The sequence below is a fragment of the Pseudomyrmex gracilis genome, unplaced genomic scaffold (genome assembly GCF_002006095.1).
Source record: "Pseudomyrmex gracilis isolate BER0280 unplaced genomic scaffold, ASM200609v1 scaffold_6, whole genome shotgun sequence".
NCBI classification, from domain to species: domain Eukaryota; kingdom Metazoa; phylum Arthropoda; class Insecta; order Hymenoptera; family Formicidae; genus Pseudomyrmex; species Pseudomyrmex gracilis.
In genome coordinates, this window is record NW_018020590.1 from 756,163 (window position 1) to 774,975 (window position 18,813).

An 18,813-nucleotide genomic window follows, 5' to 3' on the forward strand; every position below is an offset into this window, starting at 1 on the left:
ATTGCGTAAAATGTTCCGGTAATTTCTGTTTGTCAACATAAATTACATCGGCGAAGTTGTGTTGCATTTGAACAACCACCGGAAGTCTTTCAACATATTCGCTAAGAAGAGTCATTGAAAAATTAACCAAGCTATTTTCACCGTGAGTTTTTTTTATCAAAAACTTATAAGTCTTTTTATTTAAAATTCCTCAAATTGTGCCGCATAAATAAAATTATTAATAAATAGGCAGTTTTTCTTTTAAAAAACTACTTTTATTCCTATGAAAGTAAATAAACATGCGTTAAAAGAACGGTTGTAAAATTGACTTGCTCGATTAAAGTCTGTCCGCAATATAACGTGGCGCATCTCGTCGTTCAAAGAAATATTTCTCTTTAAATTTGTTAAACGACTTACAACCAAGATCGCAAAGAAACGCGCGAGCTCGTTTCTCGAATGCCGATTCTCCGACTTGAGGAGGCACTCCGAAAACGCAAAACGGGAATAATTAGAGAGAAAAAGTATATTTATTCGAACGACTTGCCAGTTTTGTTGCATAATGCGTGTATGAGATTGACTCAAATGCAGAAAAAAACCATACAAAAAAAAAAGTAAGAATAAAATGGTTAACGATATGAATGATGATCTGGCGGATTTATCTAAGTTGCATAGCTGTGTGAGCAGTTTCACCCGAAATATTGATGTATATATCTTAAGTTTGTATTATAACTCAACTTAATTTGTATGAAATGAGAACTTTCGAACATTAAAAAATCATGAACAAAAAACCGCCGTTTGATTCTTTCCTGCCCCTTCGGCTCCACCCCTTTCCTTACTGTAATTTTGCCTATTATCTCATTAATTAAAAATTGAAAGTAATACTGTAGATGAATAAACTCTTGTGATAGGTAACAATGCGGAGAATGCGTGCGCAATTTGTGCAGAAAGGATGTACATAATATACAGTACACTATCAGTGCGCATGCACCTTACCAGTCAGTATGTGATATCCAGTGTCAGGTGTTCGCGCTAGCTTTCCCACTTGTCGATTATGTTTAATTAAGAAAACTCGCTCGAGACGATGGAGATGATCGATTAAATTCATTGCTGCTTTTTCAGAGTTATTCTGCCGATCAATTCTGCGCTAACTAGAAAGCATGACTGCGCGAGAGATGGAGGTGAGCTTATCAAAGTGTATTTGCAAGTTTATTATTACTGATAACTGTAATTAGCTAGATAACATTTTGAAAAAAAACTCACTTATTTTTGAAACTTTGTTTCGCAGTGATAAAAACCAGATAGCACATAGAAAAAAACACAAGTCTTTTTTTACTAACCTCTAACAATGAAAATTTAACCTGACTTTTGATGTAGAATAATTTTTTCTGTTTCTGTCTTCAAGGTGGAAAATCTCAAGCAGCAAGGAAATGCGTGTGTCAAGGAAGAAAAGTACAAGGAAGCAATGTTTCATTACACACATGCCATCAAGCTGGATCCACAGAATTATTCTCTGTACAGTAACAGATCCTTTGCCTTTCTAATGATAAGACAATACCATTATGCCATGGAGGATGCCTTAATGACTATCCGATTGAAGCCTGACTGGTCCAAAGTATATGAAACATTAATGTTCAATAAAACAAATTAAAATTAAGAAAACAGACAATTAATACACATTTTATATCATGTTTTTATTAAAGTGTGATTCTAAGAAGAAAGACAAGTAGATAAATCACATATTAATTACATTATACATCTGTTTCAGGGTTATTTCAGGAAGGGTGAGGTTGAACTAAGAACATTCCGTTTCGGTGAAGCGCTTAAATCTTACTCCAGAGCTCTGTCCTTACAACCGAATGAGCCCAAAATTTTAGAAGCTATAAACACAGCGTCCAGATCACTAATCAAAGATCAGAGAGGTATTTTAAACAGACCTTAATGAAACTATATGAAAATCGGATAGTTTATAACAAAATTTTGTTTTACAGCTGATCAACAGATTCCTTGGCTTGGAGCTGGCGTCGGCATTATATTAGGAGTCATAGTTGTGATTGCTGACTATGTTTTTACAAACAAGCCGACGTTAACGGTATATGATTCGTATTTTATATTATTTTGAAATTAAAATGTTCTCATGATACTATAGTCAGTGTGAGAAAAACATTATTTCTAATCAATTACAACATAGAAGATAAATGTGTAATTGTTTTATATAAAACGTGTTGCAGTATCCTCTACTGATGGCGTTACTAACAATATCTATAGCCATGCTAGGTTTCGTAATTGCGAAGGGATTTCGTTACTTCATCAAGTGCCAAAGAAAATCGCTACTAGATCCGCCCGTCGATCTCTTCCCCGACGAAAAGGAAGATCTCGAGAACACTGACATGGACAACTTGTACAATGAGAAGGAAAAACATCCGAAATACAGTAAAGCTCAAGCAAGGCACCGATTCCGCAAGGGAAAATCGTAGTGCGTTTGACTGTTCGTGCACGCACTCTCGAATGACTCGAATAAACAGATGCATCTTGTTACTGCATCTACGACGCGTCAAGGTTACACAAGGACGCGTTTAATTCTGTCATTATTGTCATTAATCAAACTGCCTTTTCGACAATTTTGTACTTTTAGATCTACGGTGTACTACATATTATTTTTGGTTTTACAAACTATTAGAGTGACATTTAAATTTTACGATCAAAACATTTGTGAATCACGTCTTATATCTGTTGCTGCTTTAACAAGCAGCAGTTTATGTTTGCATTAAACACACGATAAATTTTATCTTTTACAAAATATACACGAATAATTTAGATAAAACTATCCAAGGCATGAAGAAATATAAGAACTAGTCACGTAATAATTACATAAATGGCCAGTAAAAACACTTAAACGTGTGAATGAGATGTGAATGCATTTTTACAACGTAACAAACTTGAAAAAAAATAGGAAAAGTCATATTTGACACTTCTCTTCTTCTTGCTCACTTAGAAACCTTAGCAAAAAATATTATCTCTTGAATTATAATATTTGTCCTTGTGATTCTTATACAACGAAACAATGAAACATAAACGTGGCTCGATAGCATTAAGAATTGTGCACTTTTTCTCTACACCTTTTGCACTATGTATTAAACATGCGCGTGACGCATTCTTATTAAGAAAACATTTCGCAATTGAAATTTATGTATCCGAGAATACATATATACGTACGTATAAGTTCGATTGTAAGAAAATGTCCCGTTGACCTCAAAGGCGACAGTAGAATCTACTTTATAGTTTTACCAGTTCATAGTTTATTAAACGTTTGTTATAAAAAAAAAAAAAAAAAATCATGATCCGATTTGTTGTCACATACAACGTGCTATGAAGCGCAATTTACATTATATAATTATCCAATAAAGAGAGAACTGGAAGATAGTCCTATTGGTAAACAGCACGATTTTTCTAACAGTTTCCTTTCCTACTTATGTCGTTTACGGTATTTCCTCTTAAAAGAGATTTGATGAAATTTTTGATCGATAAATTTTTGAGTAAATGTATGTTAAATGTGTAATAAATGTATTCAACAACTCTGAATATATATATATTATGAAACTTTTGAAAATTGATTTTGAATAGTCTCAAAACAGATACAGGCAACAGGGTGTAAATGGGCCTTTACACATGAAGTGCATCAATAGTGCTCAATAATATCGTAACAATGAATGTGAAACTCAGGACGCGTAAAGGGGATTTGCGTCTATTCAATTTTTATGCGGTATAAAAAAATCGATACAATCGAAAACATTTGAAAAAATAGATTTATTAAATATATATTGCATCACAGAATCATCGAGAAACTGTACACTTGTCGACAGTAAAAAAATTCTTTTGTATTATTTACGGAACTTGCTCCCGCGTTGTTTATTAATAAATAATAATATTAATAATAAATATGTATGCACAGCACGGACTTAAACCAAATGACATTGTATCGGCTACATCACGAAAAGGATACGCAACTACGTAGTTCTTACTTTCCACAAAAGTGGGTGCAATGGCGCGCAAAGTAGCAGCCAAAAGGCGTCGTAAAAACAGACAATGGGACAGCCGGTTTCTCTCTGTCACTAGTGTTTGTGAAGTATAAAAGAATTGTTGTATCGGACGTTACGTTTTTACTTTGTGTGATACTACATCACATACACGGAAGAGCGGAAATATAGATTTTTTTACAGCCCAAAATAAGAGCGCAAAAGAACTTCGTTCAGCAACTCTGTCGCTGACATTTCTTCTTATTTCTTCTCTTTAATGTACGATCATCTTTCTCTTTCTTTCCAAGGCGGAAAAGAGTAATTAAAATACCGACAAATGATAAACGTGGGGTATTTAAGGGGTAGAAAGTATATAAAAAAAAAAAAAAACTCGTGTTGTCTCATTACGATGTTTCAGTCTAATCATTCACCACGGCAGTTAGAAAGAGAGGGAAGTAAGAAAATCACGTGTATTCAGAGTGCAAGCGAAAGATCAGATCATGTCGCGTTGATGAAGTTTCTTATTTTCATACATGTGTGCATTCTCCATTTTCGGTTCCTATTACTACTAACAGTAAAGATGACCGGCGGGGGGGCACTACCGTGTAATCTTTGTGGTATAAACTTATAGGACGAGTAGGTCATTTCTCTCGGAACCTTTCCTCGCAACATGACGCATCTCTTTTGCACGTTTAAAGAGAACTTTTATTATAAGCGATGATGCAAATGAGCTAATGACATGGTGCAACTTACAAAAATTGTTTCGCGGACATTGATCGCGCGCAATTTGTTAATTGCAATATACAATGTAGTCAAAAAAAAAAAAAAAAAAAACATCAAACATATATACATTAACAGTTGAGATTTAGTTTCAACGAGATTGATATTTATTTGTTGCAGTTTCTCCGCGAGATTAATTTTATGAACTTTCTGTCGCATTTATTTGACGATTGATTTTCCAATAATGAAATTTATATCATGTGTGGACAACATTTCGAACTTTTATTTCCTGAAAATAAAATCAAGAGTTAAGCGAAAAACTGCAGAGTTGCAACGTGTAAATGTTTTTTCTGCTGAAAAAAAATCAACGTACGAATTATCCCGCGATTGCTTTTTCGCATGCTCGATTTTACGAGACGTAGATGATGATACGTGTAAACATGACATTTTTTTGGCTACATCAAGTAAAAAAAAAAAAAAAAAAACCGAAACGCCACCACACACGATAGCGACGATAGCTACGTGGCCGCGTGTCGCCGCGACCGTAGCCATTACATAAAAGCAACATGTAGCGTACGATGTAACACGTCTTGTTGTAACACACCCCGGTACATCGCGCGCCGTTGTGAGAAAAATGGCGACAAACTTTGACCGGAAAAAATGACGATTACTCGTCGAACACGTTTCGCGGGGACATAGGTATCCCGGTAATGAGAAATTTCGCGCGGAGATTTCGAGAGGGTTAGGTGTCGAACGGGACACCTAACTGGTGAAACGCGATCTTCAACGAGGGCGGCCGAGAGCAAGCTCGAGGTCGGAAAATCGAAGTTCGCGTTCCCGTCGGGAACGAGACACGTCAATGTTGCGGGAAAAAACGCTCGCGAAAACGAAAGATCGCGTACCTTTTGCGAATACTCTATGGACGCTCATGGACGCCCATGCGAATTGGAAGCTGCTGCTCGCCGCGATGGGCTCGTCGTCGTCAAACGCATCTGCGCAAGTGCGCGCTCATGCGCGCAGGCAACGTGTGACAGGATCGGCATAAACCAACAAAATAGTCTCGCTCTTTGACACCTAAAAATTTAAGTCATGTGATGACAAGCGCGTTATATATTTATTATAGTTGTGTGGTATTGATTGCTTGTCTTATTTCACAGATAAATTCAATAAACTTGCACAAAATATGACTGTTTATTTCAATTCTGCGAAAAACTGATATTTTGTACAAGAGCGGTATTTAAGAGAAAATAAAGTCAAGTGTTTGAAAATAAAATTTGTAAAAAGATATTTAATTTTCACACTATGTAAAATATGAGAGCTATGCGGAGGAAAAACAAACTAATTGCAACAGAACAGAGTGTGGCTTTTCGTCATGTAATTAGCTATATACTTACATACAGCTTAATTATATAAATTAGTATTTAAATTTTCACTAACATACGTGTGTGTGTGTGTGTGTAATTATTATATGTTACTGATTACTCTACAAACCTTCGTTGTAACCTCCTCCTCCTCCGCAATATTCATCTACGAACACATATCGCGCGCGCAATTTTCCGAACATTTCCGCATTGTAATGATCGAGCGAGTTTTAATTATGTCGCAACTATTTCCTCTTGCACATTAAGAGCAGAGTTCGTATCAACCGCATCGGTCGGAAACTATACGAAAGTTTTCCGCGTGCCTCATTACAATGTTCCAACGTACGTATTAATAACGCGTGAAGCTAATGCGGAGTCAAGCCGAGCTCTTATAGCTCGTTCATAGTTGCACTCCGTAGTAAATTGCACAAAGCTTACCTGCATCACGGCGTAAAAGAGAGGCAAAACGTAATCCAGCATAAAGATATGCTTTCCGTTATCCGCTTCGTGTATCCGCCGGATGACCGATCGGTAAAAAAAATTTCTCGGAGGGCGAAAAAGTCGCGCGCGAGGATGTGCGCGGTTTGGGAGATTGTAAAAACTCCCAAAAAGTGTAAAAACAAATTATAAAAATAACAATTTTCGTTCTCACAGCGCTCCGATTGAAACGTCATTACGCGATATTTCTATGTGTCAAACAAAACATTCCGTTAATTACTTTTAGATTGTACGTGTACCAACAAATGAACTTGAACAAAATTACAATCTCTCGTTCTTATTGTTTAAATGTGTGAGCCAATTGACACGAAAAATTATTCAAGATTTTGACAAACCTGAAAATCTCCTGTCATCAGTGTAAACACGTGACAGTACGCGGTCACATGACAGTACACGGTTGAGGGTTTGAAGAACAGCGGGGCGCGTGTTTTGTTCGTCTCCCTGACAAACCGCCCCTGAGCCAGTCGTATGCCTTTTCTAACGCATCCCTACCTAAAGGCATCAGGTACACGGGCTGACGAGGTCCGATTGGTCGATCGGCCGGCCGATGGGGGAGCTCGCGCGCAAGGTGGGGAGAATTCTCTCTGTGACCCTCTGACTGGGAACCGAGAGCATCTATCATGCGCAATCGCACCGGAGCGCTACGTACAGGCAGGGAAGCACAGTGAAGCGGTGAGGAATAAACACGGTGTAAGCTTTGCGCGCAGCGCAGATAGTGACGAGGAGTGGGCGGCAGAGGGAGCAACTCGAGCCGAGCAGCTAGCGTGCGAAAGAGCAAGCGAGAGGGGGGGAAAGGCGTAGTGGGAAAGAGGGAGAGAGAAAGAGAGTAAGATAGAGTGAACGAGTCAAGCCAGGACGATCACGATGCACGCACAAGAGCATAGCAGCCAGGGGCACAGGGCTGAGGGCTAGGGCTCACAGGGGCCTCGAGTAACGTTCACGGGCCGGCCGCGGCGCAGCCAGCGAGCAATGGAGCAGCCGAAGACTCCTACGTCCCGGCTATTCGTCACGAGCTGCATCGAGAACAAGGATGACTTCGAAGAGGTAACATAAATATTTGAAATGGTCACTGGATACGTATCGGGTGCAAGGGCCTCCGCCATTGTTGCGACGGTCGCGCACGTTGGTAAAGATGCGGCGCCACTTGCAAAACCCCGAGTTTCCGCGCGAAATACAAATTTTTATTCCGACACCTTGCCCCGATGGATTCTTCGTGTTGTTGTCATTCCGAACGCGGGAAAACCCAAGTGCGCACAACTTTTAAGAGTGGGATCTGCAATTTTTACTTTCTTCGACTTTGAAAATCGCTGAGTTACTCGTCTCTGTATTCATCTTGTTTGCTTCTTTGTATTCTACAAAAAAACAGCTGGAACATCTTTACATTCAGTTTTACACGATTGAGAATGTAACTTAAATATATGTAGTGTTTTAACACAAGTAAATTTTTTTGTTTTTTTCGCGGAATGTTTCTTTGTGCACTTCAACAGAGGTGTTTCTCACAAAATCAAATTAAAATTTAGATTTTTTTTAAATATCCTTTTTTTTTTTTTTACTCTTCTTATTATACATTCAATGGAATCAAGACATAACATAATGTGAAATGCTTTCAGAAATTGGGAAGATGTCACTCAATGCTGCAATCATTAACAGCGGGACTCTCAGAGAAGGAGGTCCACGATACCTTGAACAACGCCGTATGCAAGGACAAAGAAGGACACGAAGAAGTTTCCTTGGGATTATTAGTAGGAATTTTGACCGATCCGCAAAATGCTGCGAAGATTTACAGAGATTTAGCACTGATCACTCGAGATGGTCTTGCCGGTGTGCTGGCTTATTTGAATCAATTAGTATTAGAGAAATATTTGAGATTTAACGACGTCACCAGAAGTCAGTTGCTATGGTTGCTAAGAGAAATGATAAGGACTAGTATAACCAATGTGGACAATCTTTGTTTGAGTTTGTTAAGGCACGCAGCAGGCGGGGATATCTCGCCAAGAAACTTATTTCTAGTTGATGCCCTTTTAGATATTTTTCAAGAGAATCGAGCGTGGTTGGATAAATATCCATTTTTAGTAGCGTCAATTGTGTATACATATTTACGGTTAATAGAAGATCACAATGGGCCTCATTTGGCTGGTCTGCGACAGAAGGAAGTAGGTTTCACAGTGTCTCTGATAAGAGAACGAATGTCAGATTGCTTAGTTATTGGAAGGTACACACGTCTGCATAAACAAGTTCTTAACGTAATTAAATGATGAACAAGCTAATCGATATTATACTTCCAGGGACTTGGTGCGTTTACTTCAGAATGTCGCGAGAATACCAGAATTCGAGCTCCTATGGAAAGACATACTGCTCAATCCAAAAAGTCTCTGTCCAAATTTCAGCGGAGTACTGCAGCTATTGCAGACCAGAACCTCTAGAAGATTTTTACAATCACGTTTGACGCCAGACATGGAGAGAAAACTTGTCTTTCTGACGAGTATGGTCCGGTTTGGTAACCACAAACGCTATCAGGACTGGTTTCAGAGACAGTATCTGGCAACGCCTGAATCTCAGTCGTTGAGGTGCGATCTTATTCGCTTCATCGTCGGAGTAATACATCCCACGAACGAGCTACTGTGTTCTGACATCATACCACGATGGGCGGTGATAGGCTGGTTATTTACGACATGCACCTCCACTGTGGCTGCCAGCAACGCAAAGTTAGCCTTGTTCTACGACTGGTTGTTTTTCGAAGGCGACAAGGACAACATCATGAACATCGAGCCAGCGATTCTTGTAATGCACAACTCAATGAGGTCTCATCCGCCTGTCACTGCCACACTTCTAGATTTTTTATGCAGGGTAATTAATACTGACAGAATTCGATTTACACACTAACTTTTTGTCGTAAAACTTGAACATAATAAAATATACGATTTGTGTTTACAGATAATTCCTAACTTTTATCCTCTGTTGACGGATAAAGTGAGAAACGGCATATTTTCATCGCTGCGACAAATTTTAGAAAAGCGAGTTCTGCCTAGTTTATACCCATTATTTGACAGTCCGAAATTAGATCGGGAACTGCGAAGTAAAATACGGGAAACGTTTAAAGAATTTTGTCTGCCACCAAATACAGAACCTGGTAACTTTATTACTCCTTGTATTATCCTCTTAATTGTAATATACTATATGTTAAACTTTCCAAATAAGAAAAACATTTAAGTCTGACGTTAGATGTTTGTGTTACGTACTTAAGTATAATATAAGTAAATTATATAATTTTTTTATTCTTACACATTCAACGCGCGATCTATCGTTTATCCATCTACCTATCTATTGACATTCGTCTATTGTCGGACTTGAATGCCCCATCTTTCATTATTTGAGTATTATTTTTACAAATCGTACTACTTTTTAGATTTGTTGAAAAAAACTTTCATAAACTAAAAAAAACTTATACTGCATTTTGTATTTGTTGTGTTAAACATTTTACTTGCATTCGTTTATATTAATTTTACTTTTTTTTTTTGTATTTTCTTATTTATATTATGGCATATTTTGTAACTTTGCATTGTATATAGAAAAACAATGAGCCACAAGCTTTTCAGATATATTACATTTAGAAAATTCATTTTTGTATTAGAATACTTGCTAATATAAAATAGTACAGTTGAGAGTTGCATCATAAGTTGTTTTTACATTAGTGTTCGAATGCTTAGCATGATCTGTCTGTTGTTAACTACTAAGGATCCCCAGAATACAATCGCTTTACAAAAAAAATACAAATGTTTCAAATAGTAATAAATAGTAGTGATAACGATAAAAACAAGATGAGCTATTGAAACATTTGTAGAATGACGAACCGTATCTTTCGTATCTCTTAATTGATAAATAGTACAGTCGAACCTCGATAACTCGCATCTCAAGGGAAAAACTAAAATCGTCAAGTTATAGAGGTTTCGACTTATCGAAGTTTGTTTTTCCTTTTTGCGGAACGCAAGGGAATGAACAAAATTTTCGTTCTATAGAGGTTTTCGAGTTATAGAGATTCGAGTTATCGAGGTTTGACTGTATTAAGTGTTTGTCCCTCATCGGTGGTAATATCTAACAAAAATAAATATCACAACGTATGTGTTGCATTCTGCTAAATGCGATCATTTTTGCCAGCAACAAAAAATAAATTTTCTTATTCAACATCTAATTATAGCGGTTTCTTAGGGATGATCTTAAATATAAGATCGAATACCTTAATCTTAATTTTAGAAGCTTGAGTAGATTGAAAAATCGAGAAGAGAGAGAAAAAGAGAAAGAGAAAAACCAATCACCGTAATGCAGTATGCACACACACACACACTTGCAATGTGGTATACAGAAACATTCGGTGTTAAGCAATTGGCTATATTGCATATATCTGTAATGGTTGCTTTTTCGTTTCCTGTTGTTAAAACTCTGACGACGTTTTAACGCGCTTGAAGCACTTGCACGTAGTCTTCTTCCCCAAGTTTTTTTTTTTTTTAAAGCTATCAATTCACTACTTTCAGCTTAAAGCACAATTACAGCTTACTAACTTTTTACATCATCTCCTTAAGCAGGTAATAAGGTTCTGAAATATTCAGGTAAAATGGAAGAGCTCAACAAGGAGCATAATCCAGGAAATATAACCGAAAACTCGAACGCAAATTTCACCATAGAGAACAATCATGTGGCGCAAGATTCAGAACCGGCATTCAGTGACGAAGAGGAAGAGTCTCCTCTCAGGTTATTTTTTTTACTGTATAGATATTTAAATACGTAATATTTTAAATTACTTGGTTTGTTTTACAAAAAATGTGTCACTTGTGTTTTAGAATTGTGACAAAGGTGGAGGATGAAGAGGACGAGGACTTGCCATTATCTACAGTGAAACTGAAAAACGATCAAAAGAACGCAAATTGTATCTTAAAGAAGGAGGATATCTCGTTGCACTTACGTCTGATATTGGAACCGGAGGAATTGAGAACTAGTCTAGAAGCGTTACACACAGAAACTGACAATGAGGCGAAATGCCAAACGATGGAAAGGATAGTACAAATGGTGGTGGACGACGAGATAGACGCCGAGACAATATCTCCATTGGCATCCTGCATATCGACCATCTTATCGTCGCAAATCACTGCGCAGATCTTTCCGTCAGATTTGAACGAGGAAGCGCTAGCGGATAGCATCAGTACGCCCCTGTTCGTAATGTTCAGGAATCAATTTCAATTATGTAAAGAGGAGGACAACAGGCGGAAGCTTTTGGCCAGAATATTAGCGGAAATGCAATCTGTTCAACCGAGGATAGGCTATCTTCTTCTTTATTTTCTCAAAGTCTGGGGCAGAGAAGAGGAAAAACGAGAAGGCGAACCGAGGTTAGTATGAAAATATGAATAAATATGATTATCAGTAAACATATGAACGCACTAATTCTTATCTGATTTTGATTTCAGTAATGTATTAAATGATGTCAAAGCGTCAGTGTACAAAGACTTTTGCTCGCAACGAGACAAAAAATTGGAAACATGTCTTATATCAGACTTGAAGGTACACTTCCAATAACAGGAATGCTGTATAGCACAGTTTTGCTTAATGTGTATACATAATATATTTATTTGTTACAGCTTTGCCACGAAGATAATATATTCATGTTGTGCTATCTCGTACCTGATGTGTACATGGGATTTCAAAATATTACTCTCGGAAACGTCCAGTTGTTACATCTGATAGTATCTACCGTAGACTGGTGCCAGTTGCAAGACCTAGTTTGTCAGATAATGCAAGGACATTTGAAGATGATAAAGAGAGAGTCGTTCACATCGTTATTGACTGCTAGTTTAAATTGGGAGTCTTTCGAGCAAGTGTGTTTTTGGCAGCTCATAGTTGCGCACGATTTTCCTATCGAGTGGGTGTTATCTGTTTTACCGAAGCTACAGTTTCGCAATCACGCGGAGGCGCTCACGCAAATTTTGTTGATGCTTAAACACGAAAAGTAAGTAACAAGCAGTACATTATAGATTATTCAAAAAGTTTATAAAAATAATGTCATGAATTATGTTTTTCTTTTTTTTTTATTATTACAGACCAACTTTGGATCTTTTACGACAACTACTTGCTCGACAGAACGTCGACGGTGATTTGTTTGTCGTATCCGCGTTACAATACTGGTGTCGCAATTACGAAGAAAAACTCGGTGAGTTGCTCGCGACGTTACTCAGCACTCGATATCCCGCCACCAGTCCGAATAAACGGAAACGTTCTGGAGGCAAGCAAAATCAACAACAGGCCGGTCCACCCACTGGCGAACAAGTTCTAGGCCACTTGGATCAGCTGCGCCAACACTGTACCTCTTCGGAGGAACTGCAGCTGTATCATTTGGAGGGGATGCAAAGAGCGTTACAGCAGGCGCAAGCCGCGAGCAGTGACTCGTTGAGAAAGAGCTACGGTGATCTTTTCGCGCTTGCCGAAGTAAATGAGGAGAATGAACCACCACCGCCACCAGCGAGTAGCTCCGCGAGAAAACATACTACAGCATCCTCAGGAGGGGGCGCGGCCGGTGGTAAGGGCGGTCATAGAAAAACGGGTGCTAACACAAGAGAAAGATCCAACTTGAAGAGACCTCTGCCACGGTATCATGTGTATAGTACCTCTAGCAGTGAAGTAAGTTCTTTATTGTTTATTTATGTATTTGTTTACCCATAACATATATAAGATTCTTGAAAAAACTTCAAAAATACATAATATATTCAGACTCCTTGAAATACTTACATATCATACAATAATAATAATGAATAATTAATAATAATAATGAATAATTAAGATAATAATTTTTCTTGTCAATAACAGGAGGAAGAGATCGTAAATCCAAAGCAAGGAAAGAAAAGGAAAAAGATCAATCCAGTAGGCTCGGACAGCGACTGACCACCCAGTGTCTTCACATGTCACATGGACCATGTGCGGAAAACTAAATTAGCCTTAAGGATAGTAAGATAATATGATACACATAAATAGATATGTCTCTAACGCGATTTGTAAATATAATGTACGTTAAGAACGAACGCGGAAAGAGGTGTACATGTATATTGAGAAAATAATGTTTCGTGAATGTTGTTCGGAGCAACGGAAAAATTGCCAGATTGTTATTGTTAAATTTTGTTAAACAAAAAGAAGCAAAACTTGACGTAAACAAATTACTTGATCGTATCGTTGTAAATACGAACCTCTCGTTCCGCGTTTTTACATGTGAATACTGGTTATTGCTTTTTCCGGTAAACATGACAGATACAAGTTGATCAATACGGTACGTCAATTAATAATTATCCTATTTTTCTGTTTTTCTCACCTCGAAATAATCGCGGTCAACGGGCTACCGTGTGCGCGCATCTGTCAAACAAAGTTACCAAAAAGCAAAAGCTAGTCAAAGAGTATCTTGAAATCATTTAACGATAACTTTCTTCGCGAATATGAAAGTGGGAAGCAAAACCATGTAAGGAGTACGGCAATGTACAGTTATAATATATCTTTTTGCACTTTACAAGTTTTTTTCTTTTTAATAAAGTAACGAGAATTTGATTACTGTTTAAGAAAAAAACGCATTTTTCCTTTCTTTATGAAGCTCCGCCGCGATTAGACATCCATTGCCATAACTCTGAACGTAATTTGTATCGATTGTTATCTTACTTTTTTTTTTTTTTTTTTTTTTTGGAGTTGGAAACCTTTCATCGGAAAAGATAGAGATAATGCTGCAATTCTCCTGACAAAAAAATTATAAGATTTTTCAAACTCTCGTAAGAACTTACGACTAAAACTACAATCCTTGCCTTTGTCTCACATTAGTGCAAGATTGCAGTTTACATAAAAACTAACTCAGATTTTTATGTTTGCTTCGTAAGCAACAATTTTATAATTTTACGATTTGTTCATTCGCTTAAGAATTGCAGCATTTTACTCCACGGACATCACACCATTCCGGTGAGAGCGTTATAGTTTTATGACCGAACGAATGTATTCGGTTTCAATCTGCGCGCTTGGTAAGCACAATCATCTCTGTTCAAGAGTCAACGCGTAGCAATACGTGTTTTATAATATTCTGCGTATAAAGGAAGGCTGTTAGCATTGAAATGTTAGATAAATAATTTAACACCAAAATAAATTCTTTTTTTTTTTTTTTTGTTATTAGAGTTTTAATAAAACGATTTGTTGCGATTGTAAATTGTGACATATGACTTATATATTGTACATTTTTTGTACATTATTTTTTACATCTCGTGTATTTGTAGAGTATGTAGGTATATGTAAGGTTTAAATTAATTAATTTGGAAAAATTATCGTGAGCGCGATACAAATCTTATTATTGTACAAATACGTTCGCTCTTTAAAAGCATTCAGATTTGATGATTGATTGTTCATTGTTTTTTTATTTCATTATCACACACACACTGCATGCGCGACATCGTGTGGTCTCTCCCGAGAATTTCGAACCGCACGCGCGAGATGACCTTCTAAGAGTAGAAGAAAGAAAGGAAAATGTTCTTTAAGGATCTGTAAAAGAAAAAGCAACGGTTGCGGAGTATCACCATTCACTTATAATGTACATTTCCTGTAAAATTGGTTAATCTAAATGTAGGCTACGTTATGTATTTTCTAGATTATATGTGTATATATACGTGTGTGTAATGAGATAAGACGCGCGCGATGAGAGAATATGTGGTTGCGTGAATGCGTGTTATTATTTAGTACGTAGTATACGATGAGGCGCGAAATTGCGAGATATTTTACGTTTTTACGAAACTCTATTCTCAGCATTCTCCATGCCTCCTTTCTCGCTCCCTTGATTTTATCTTGACGTTGCAAGCGCGAAATCACGTCGATAATCGGATAACATAAATGCGCATACGTCTGTCAGAACACTCTTTGTATATCAAAGATTGTTCTGTACGATACCCGTTTGTAATGACTCGTGAACGATAAACAAAAAAACAAACGATAAAAAAAAAAAACAAACGTTAAAAGTTTTTCTACTTGTACATAAAACGCAATAGCGGCACATCAGGAAAACATTCAAAACGACGAGATATGATTTAGCGAGAGAGAAAGAGAGAGAGAGAACGAAAGTTTAGTGCATGCAAGAGGCAACGAGAGCAAAAAAAAAAAGGGTAATAAGACAGAAAAGCAAATCTGTAAACATTAATTAATGTTTTTAACGATCTTGTACACATGGAAGAAACATGTAAATACATGGATAGATTATTATCACATAACGCGAGCATAAACATTTAATGTTTTTAACGATCTTGTACACATGGATTACATAAATGAAATGTAAATACATCGAAAATTACTGGAAGCAAACTTGTGATATCCCGTACTTACTTTTTTCTTCTTCTCTCGAGAGTCTCCTTCTTCCTTCCGGGATTAGTGAATGTCAAGATGATAATCTCGCAGATTCGATACTAGCGACAAATTGTCTCGCTGAAACGACAACTAAAACATATGTACATGTGTACGTTCGTGTGCGTGCCAACTGATAAACAACTATCTCTGTCTTCATCTCCAACTCTTTCACGACGAAACTGTAATCGCGTTATTCGCGTGCGATGTAATGCTTGTTTCATCGGTCAAAGTAAAAAAAAAAAAAAAAAAAAATTAACGGTTATCTATACGTTGACTGGACGAATAACATTTTGTTCACCGACTCATTGAGTATAATTGCTGTTTGCATTGTACATCCTCTAATGTACGAGTCACTCAATTGCAAATTTCGACACATAACAGAATGTTTTACAAAAAACCGCGTAAGATTCATTTAAAAAAAAAAGAACCGCTTTTATTTTCTTTTGTCACACACACACACACACACACACACACACATGTAAATCTTCATCACATACCGAGAAAGATTCGGGAAAATCCAGCTTTGATGCGAGACAATAAAGAAAAATCATGACGTAAACTGTGTGTTGTTGTCACTAATTATTATTATTGCTAAAAATGCAGCGGCGGGGAATGCGATGTGGAATTAGATCCATATTTTATTTTCTCGAGAAATTTTCGGATACGTCATTATTAATTACGTGACATATCTTTTCTTACATACATAATAATGCATTAATCAAATTGTTTTTTGTCCGTTTGCCGTATATCCGTCAGCGAGACGAGAATTGCGAGAGTACAATTTAAACGTCACCAAGCGTAAATAAAACATAGCTACGTGCTTTTCTCGGAAATCAGAAAATCTCGATATCGAATAATATCTTACATCGGGGACACAGAATATAAAGGACCTTGTGTGTAATTTCACAAATTTATTCACTTCGTTGATTGCATTTAATTATAATTCGCACTCGTCTGTCTGTCGACAAAAATTTCAAATCGGCTAATTGGTGTGTGTGCGAAGATCAATCGAAAGCAGAGAAATTCTGAAATCTGTTTTTCATCTTGTTACACTTTACATGATCGGCTAATTATTCATCGACTAATCAAATATATGCTTCGACAAGATTGTAAATTCGTAATTTTGTGCAACGCGAGTGTTGATGTGTGTTAAAAGACGTCCCGTTCTTAGTACACTGAAAAATCGACATTTAACCAATATTAGGAATGACGAAATATTCATACACGCCTCTACATTGATCTCCGCGCGTTATGTGTCGTTTTTAATTAAAGTAGAGAAATAGTTTTGTTTCGATTGTGCACGGGGTTGTACTTTACATTAGGTATATTTAAAGAGTCCGAGTCTGCCGCACGTTAAAAACGGCGACGTTATTTAATCATTAATCACAATCGTCGAATATGTACAAGGATTCTGTACAGGGATTCGTGTGTCATTCGTCGTCCCATGCGTATATGTACTGTATCACGTAGAAATTATTACACGTATCGTTTTACTCACGATACGCACGCACTCATGCACGCACGCATCCGCACACACACACACACACACACACACATCACATACCACGCGCAACAATATCATATTTATTTATAAACTAATTTATGCCGTGAACCATCCCGAACAGCGACAGTAGCTTGACATTGATACTGACACCGACAGGATCAGAAGACGGATCCGAGATATACCGTTGTCTCGCATCGTACAATGATGGGCACATTGTTGGACACCCGATGTAGCGCACGACGACAACTTTTGTCTCATCGTGATCAGATATCATCAAACGGAATACGAAAATCTAACGATCTTCACAACGAACAGCGCACGAACAGCGAATGCGAACATTTGATTAGTCAACTGGCCGAATAGATCAATGCGATTGGAATTCAATTCTCCGCGTTTGTTCGTTATTCGCTCGCTCCGTGTACACGGCACCCCAGCTTAATACTGATTGTTCATAGCGAATTTGTCTTTTTTTGTGATGTTCTATTTTAACGATATACAAAACCTGAACTAACACAACCGCAAGTCCTGAAGCAACATCATGAGACGGCGTACATTTTATATGTTTCTAAAATGTAATTTAGAGAAAACACTTTTTGTATTTTTTCTTAAATTTTTCCGTCCGTTTTTGTGCTAAAAAGCGCGGTGCAACTTTCGCAGATCGGCGAGACTTGAATCTTGACCTCGATATATCGGCCGTCCGCCTTAGGCGCGTTAATAATTCTACGTAGCTACAAAATCATATATGTCTAACATCACCGTTTGCGAAGGCTCTTCTCGTTTGCTTTTAGTGCGTACGCGGACCGTTCCAGTAAATCGTCCCGCTTCAACGCGTTCGCTCGTTGTATACACGCGACAAATAGAAGTCCTGTCCGCGCGTGATCGCACGTTATATGTAATCGTGCGCGAAATCGGAACACGCACACGCGAAATTAATATACATATCGCTGATCCTCGTTCACACGCACGCACGCACACATACACACACACATTTCTCATTCTTCTAGCGTGATTCCGTTACATACAGAGCCGACGCAGTTTTGCACTTTAGTACGCTGACTCTGGCGTTCGTTCCTATTGTCTTTCCTGCTTTTCTCGTTTCTTAATTTCTTTATTTTTAACTGCGTGTCATCAGTCGAGGGAACAGTACTGGCTCGAAATTATGACGCGTATCGTACAGAATTCCACTCTATGTGTTCGGAAGTATATATTAATTATTACATGCTTTTATAATAAAAGACTAATTTCCAGTTTTTAATTGGCCTTTATTTTCTCTCTTAATATTTTTTGTAGAGTTAAGTAAAATTAAGTTTTTACATATTTTATAAACATGCACACATCTAAT

General features: G+C 37.4%; 2 protein-coding genes and 1 long non-coding RNA gene across 5 annotated transcripts; 2 read left to right on the forward strand and 1 right to left on the reverse strand.

The window, feature by feature from the left end:
- The first annotated feature begins 947 nt into the window (after nucleotides 1–947).
- Nucleotides 948–3,399, forward strand: LOC109859009. The gene is made up of 5 exons (XM_020436830.1): nucleotides 948–1,157; nucleotides 1,382–1,591; nucleotides 1,745–1,898; nucleotides 1,968–2,068; nucleotides 2,208–3,399. The coding sequence occupies exons 1-5, from the start codon at nucleotides 1,137–1,139 to the stop codon at nucleotides 2,451–2,453; spliced, it is 732 nt and encodes a 243-aa protein (XP_020292419.1). The 5' UTR covers nucleotides 948–1,136; the 3' UTR covers nucleotides 2,454–3,399.
- Nucleotides 3,400–7,196: 3,797 nt separating this feature from the next.
- On the forward strand, nucleotides 7,197–15,730 carry LOC109858986 (integrator complex subunit 3). Of its 3 annotated transcripts, none has more exons than XM_020436774.1 (10): nucleotides 7,197–7,615; nucleotides 8,182–8,783; nucleotides 8,857–9,418; nucleotides 9,506–9,701; nucleotides 11,149–11,317; nucleotides 11,407–11,949; nucleotides 12,028–12,121; nucleotides 12,199–12,566; nucleotides 12,658–13,234; nucleotides 13,421–15,730. In XM_020436774.1, exons 1-10 carry the CDS (start codon nucleotides 7,541–7,543, stop codon nucleotides 13,493–13,495), a joined length of 3,261 nt encoding a protein of 1,086 aa, XP_020292363.1. In that variant the 5' UTR covers nucleotides 7,197–7,540; the 3' UTR covers nucleotides 13,496–15,730. The 3 variants fall into 3 exon arrangements, with proteins under 3 accessions (XP_020292363.1, XP_020292373.1, XP_020292382.1); XM_020436784.1 differs by having other exon boundaries at nucleotides 11,152–11,317; XM_020436793.1 differs by having other exon boundaries at nucleotides 7,198–7,615; nucleotides 11,176–11,317.
- LOC109859016 lies at nucleotides 14,255–18,800 on the reverse strand. Its single transcript, XR_002250663.1, has 2 exons — nucleotides 15,947–18,800; nucleotides 14,255–15,115 (listed from the first exon to the last, which is right to left on the reverse strand). It is a non-coding gene; the product is annotated as an uncharacterized LOC109859016 (long non-coding RNA).
- Nucleotides 18,801–18,813: the final 13 nt, after the last annotated feature.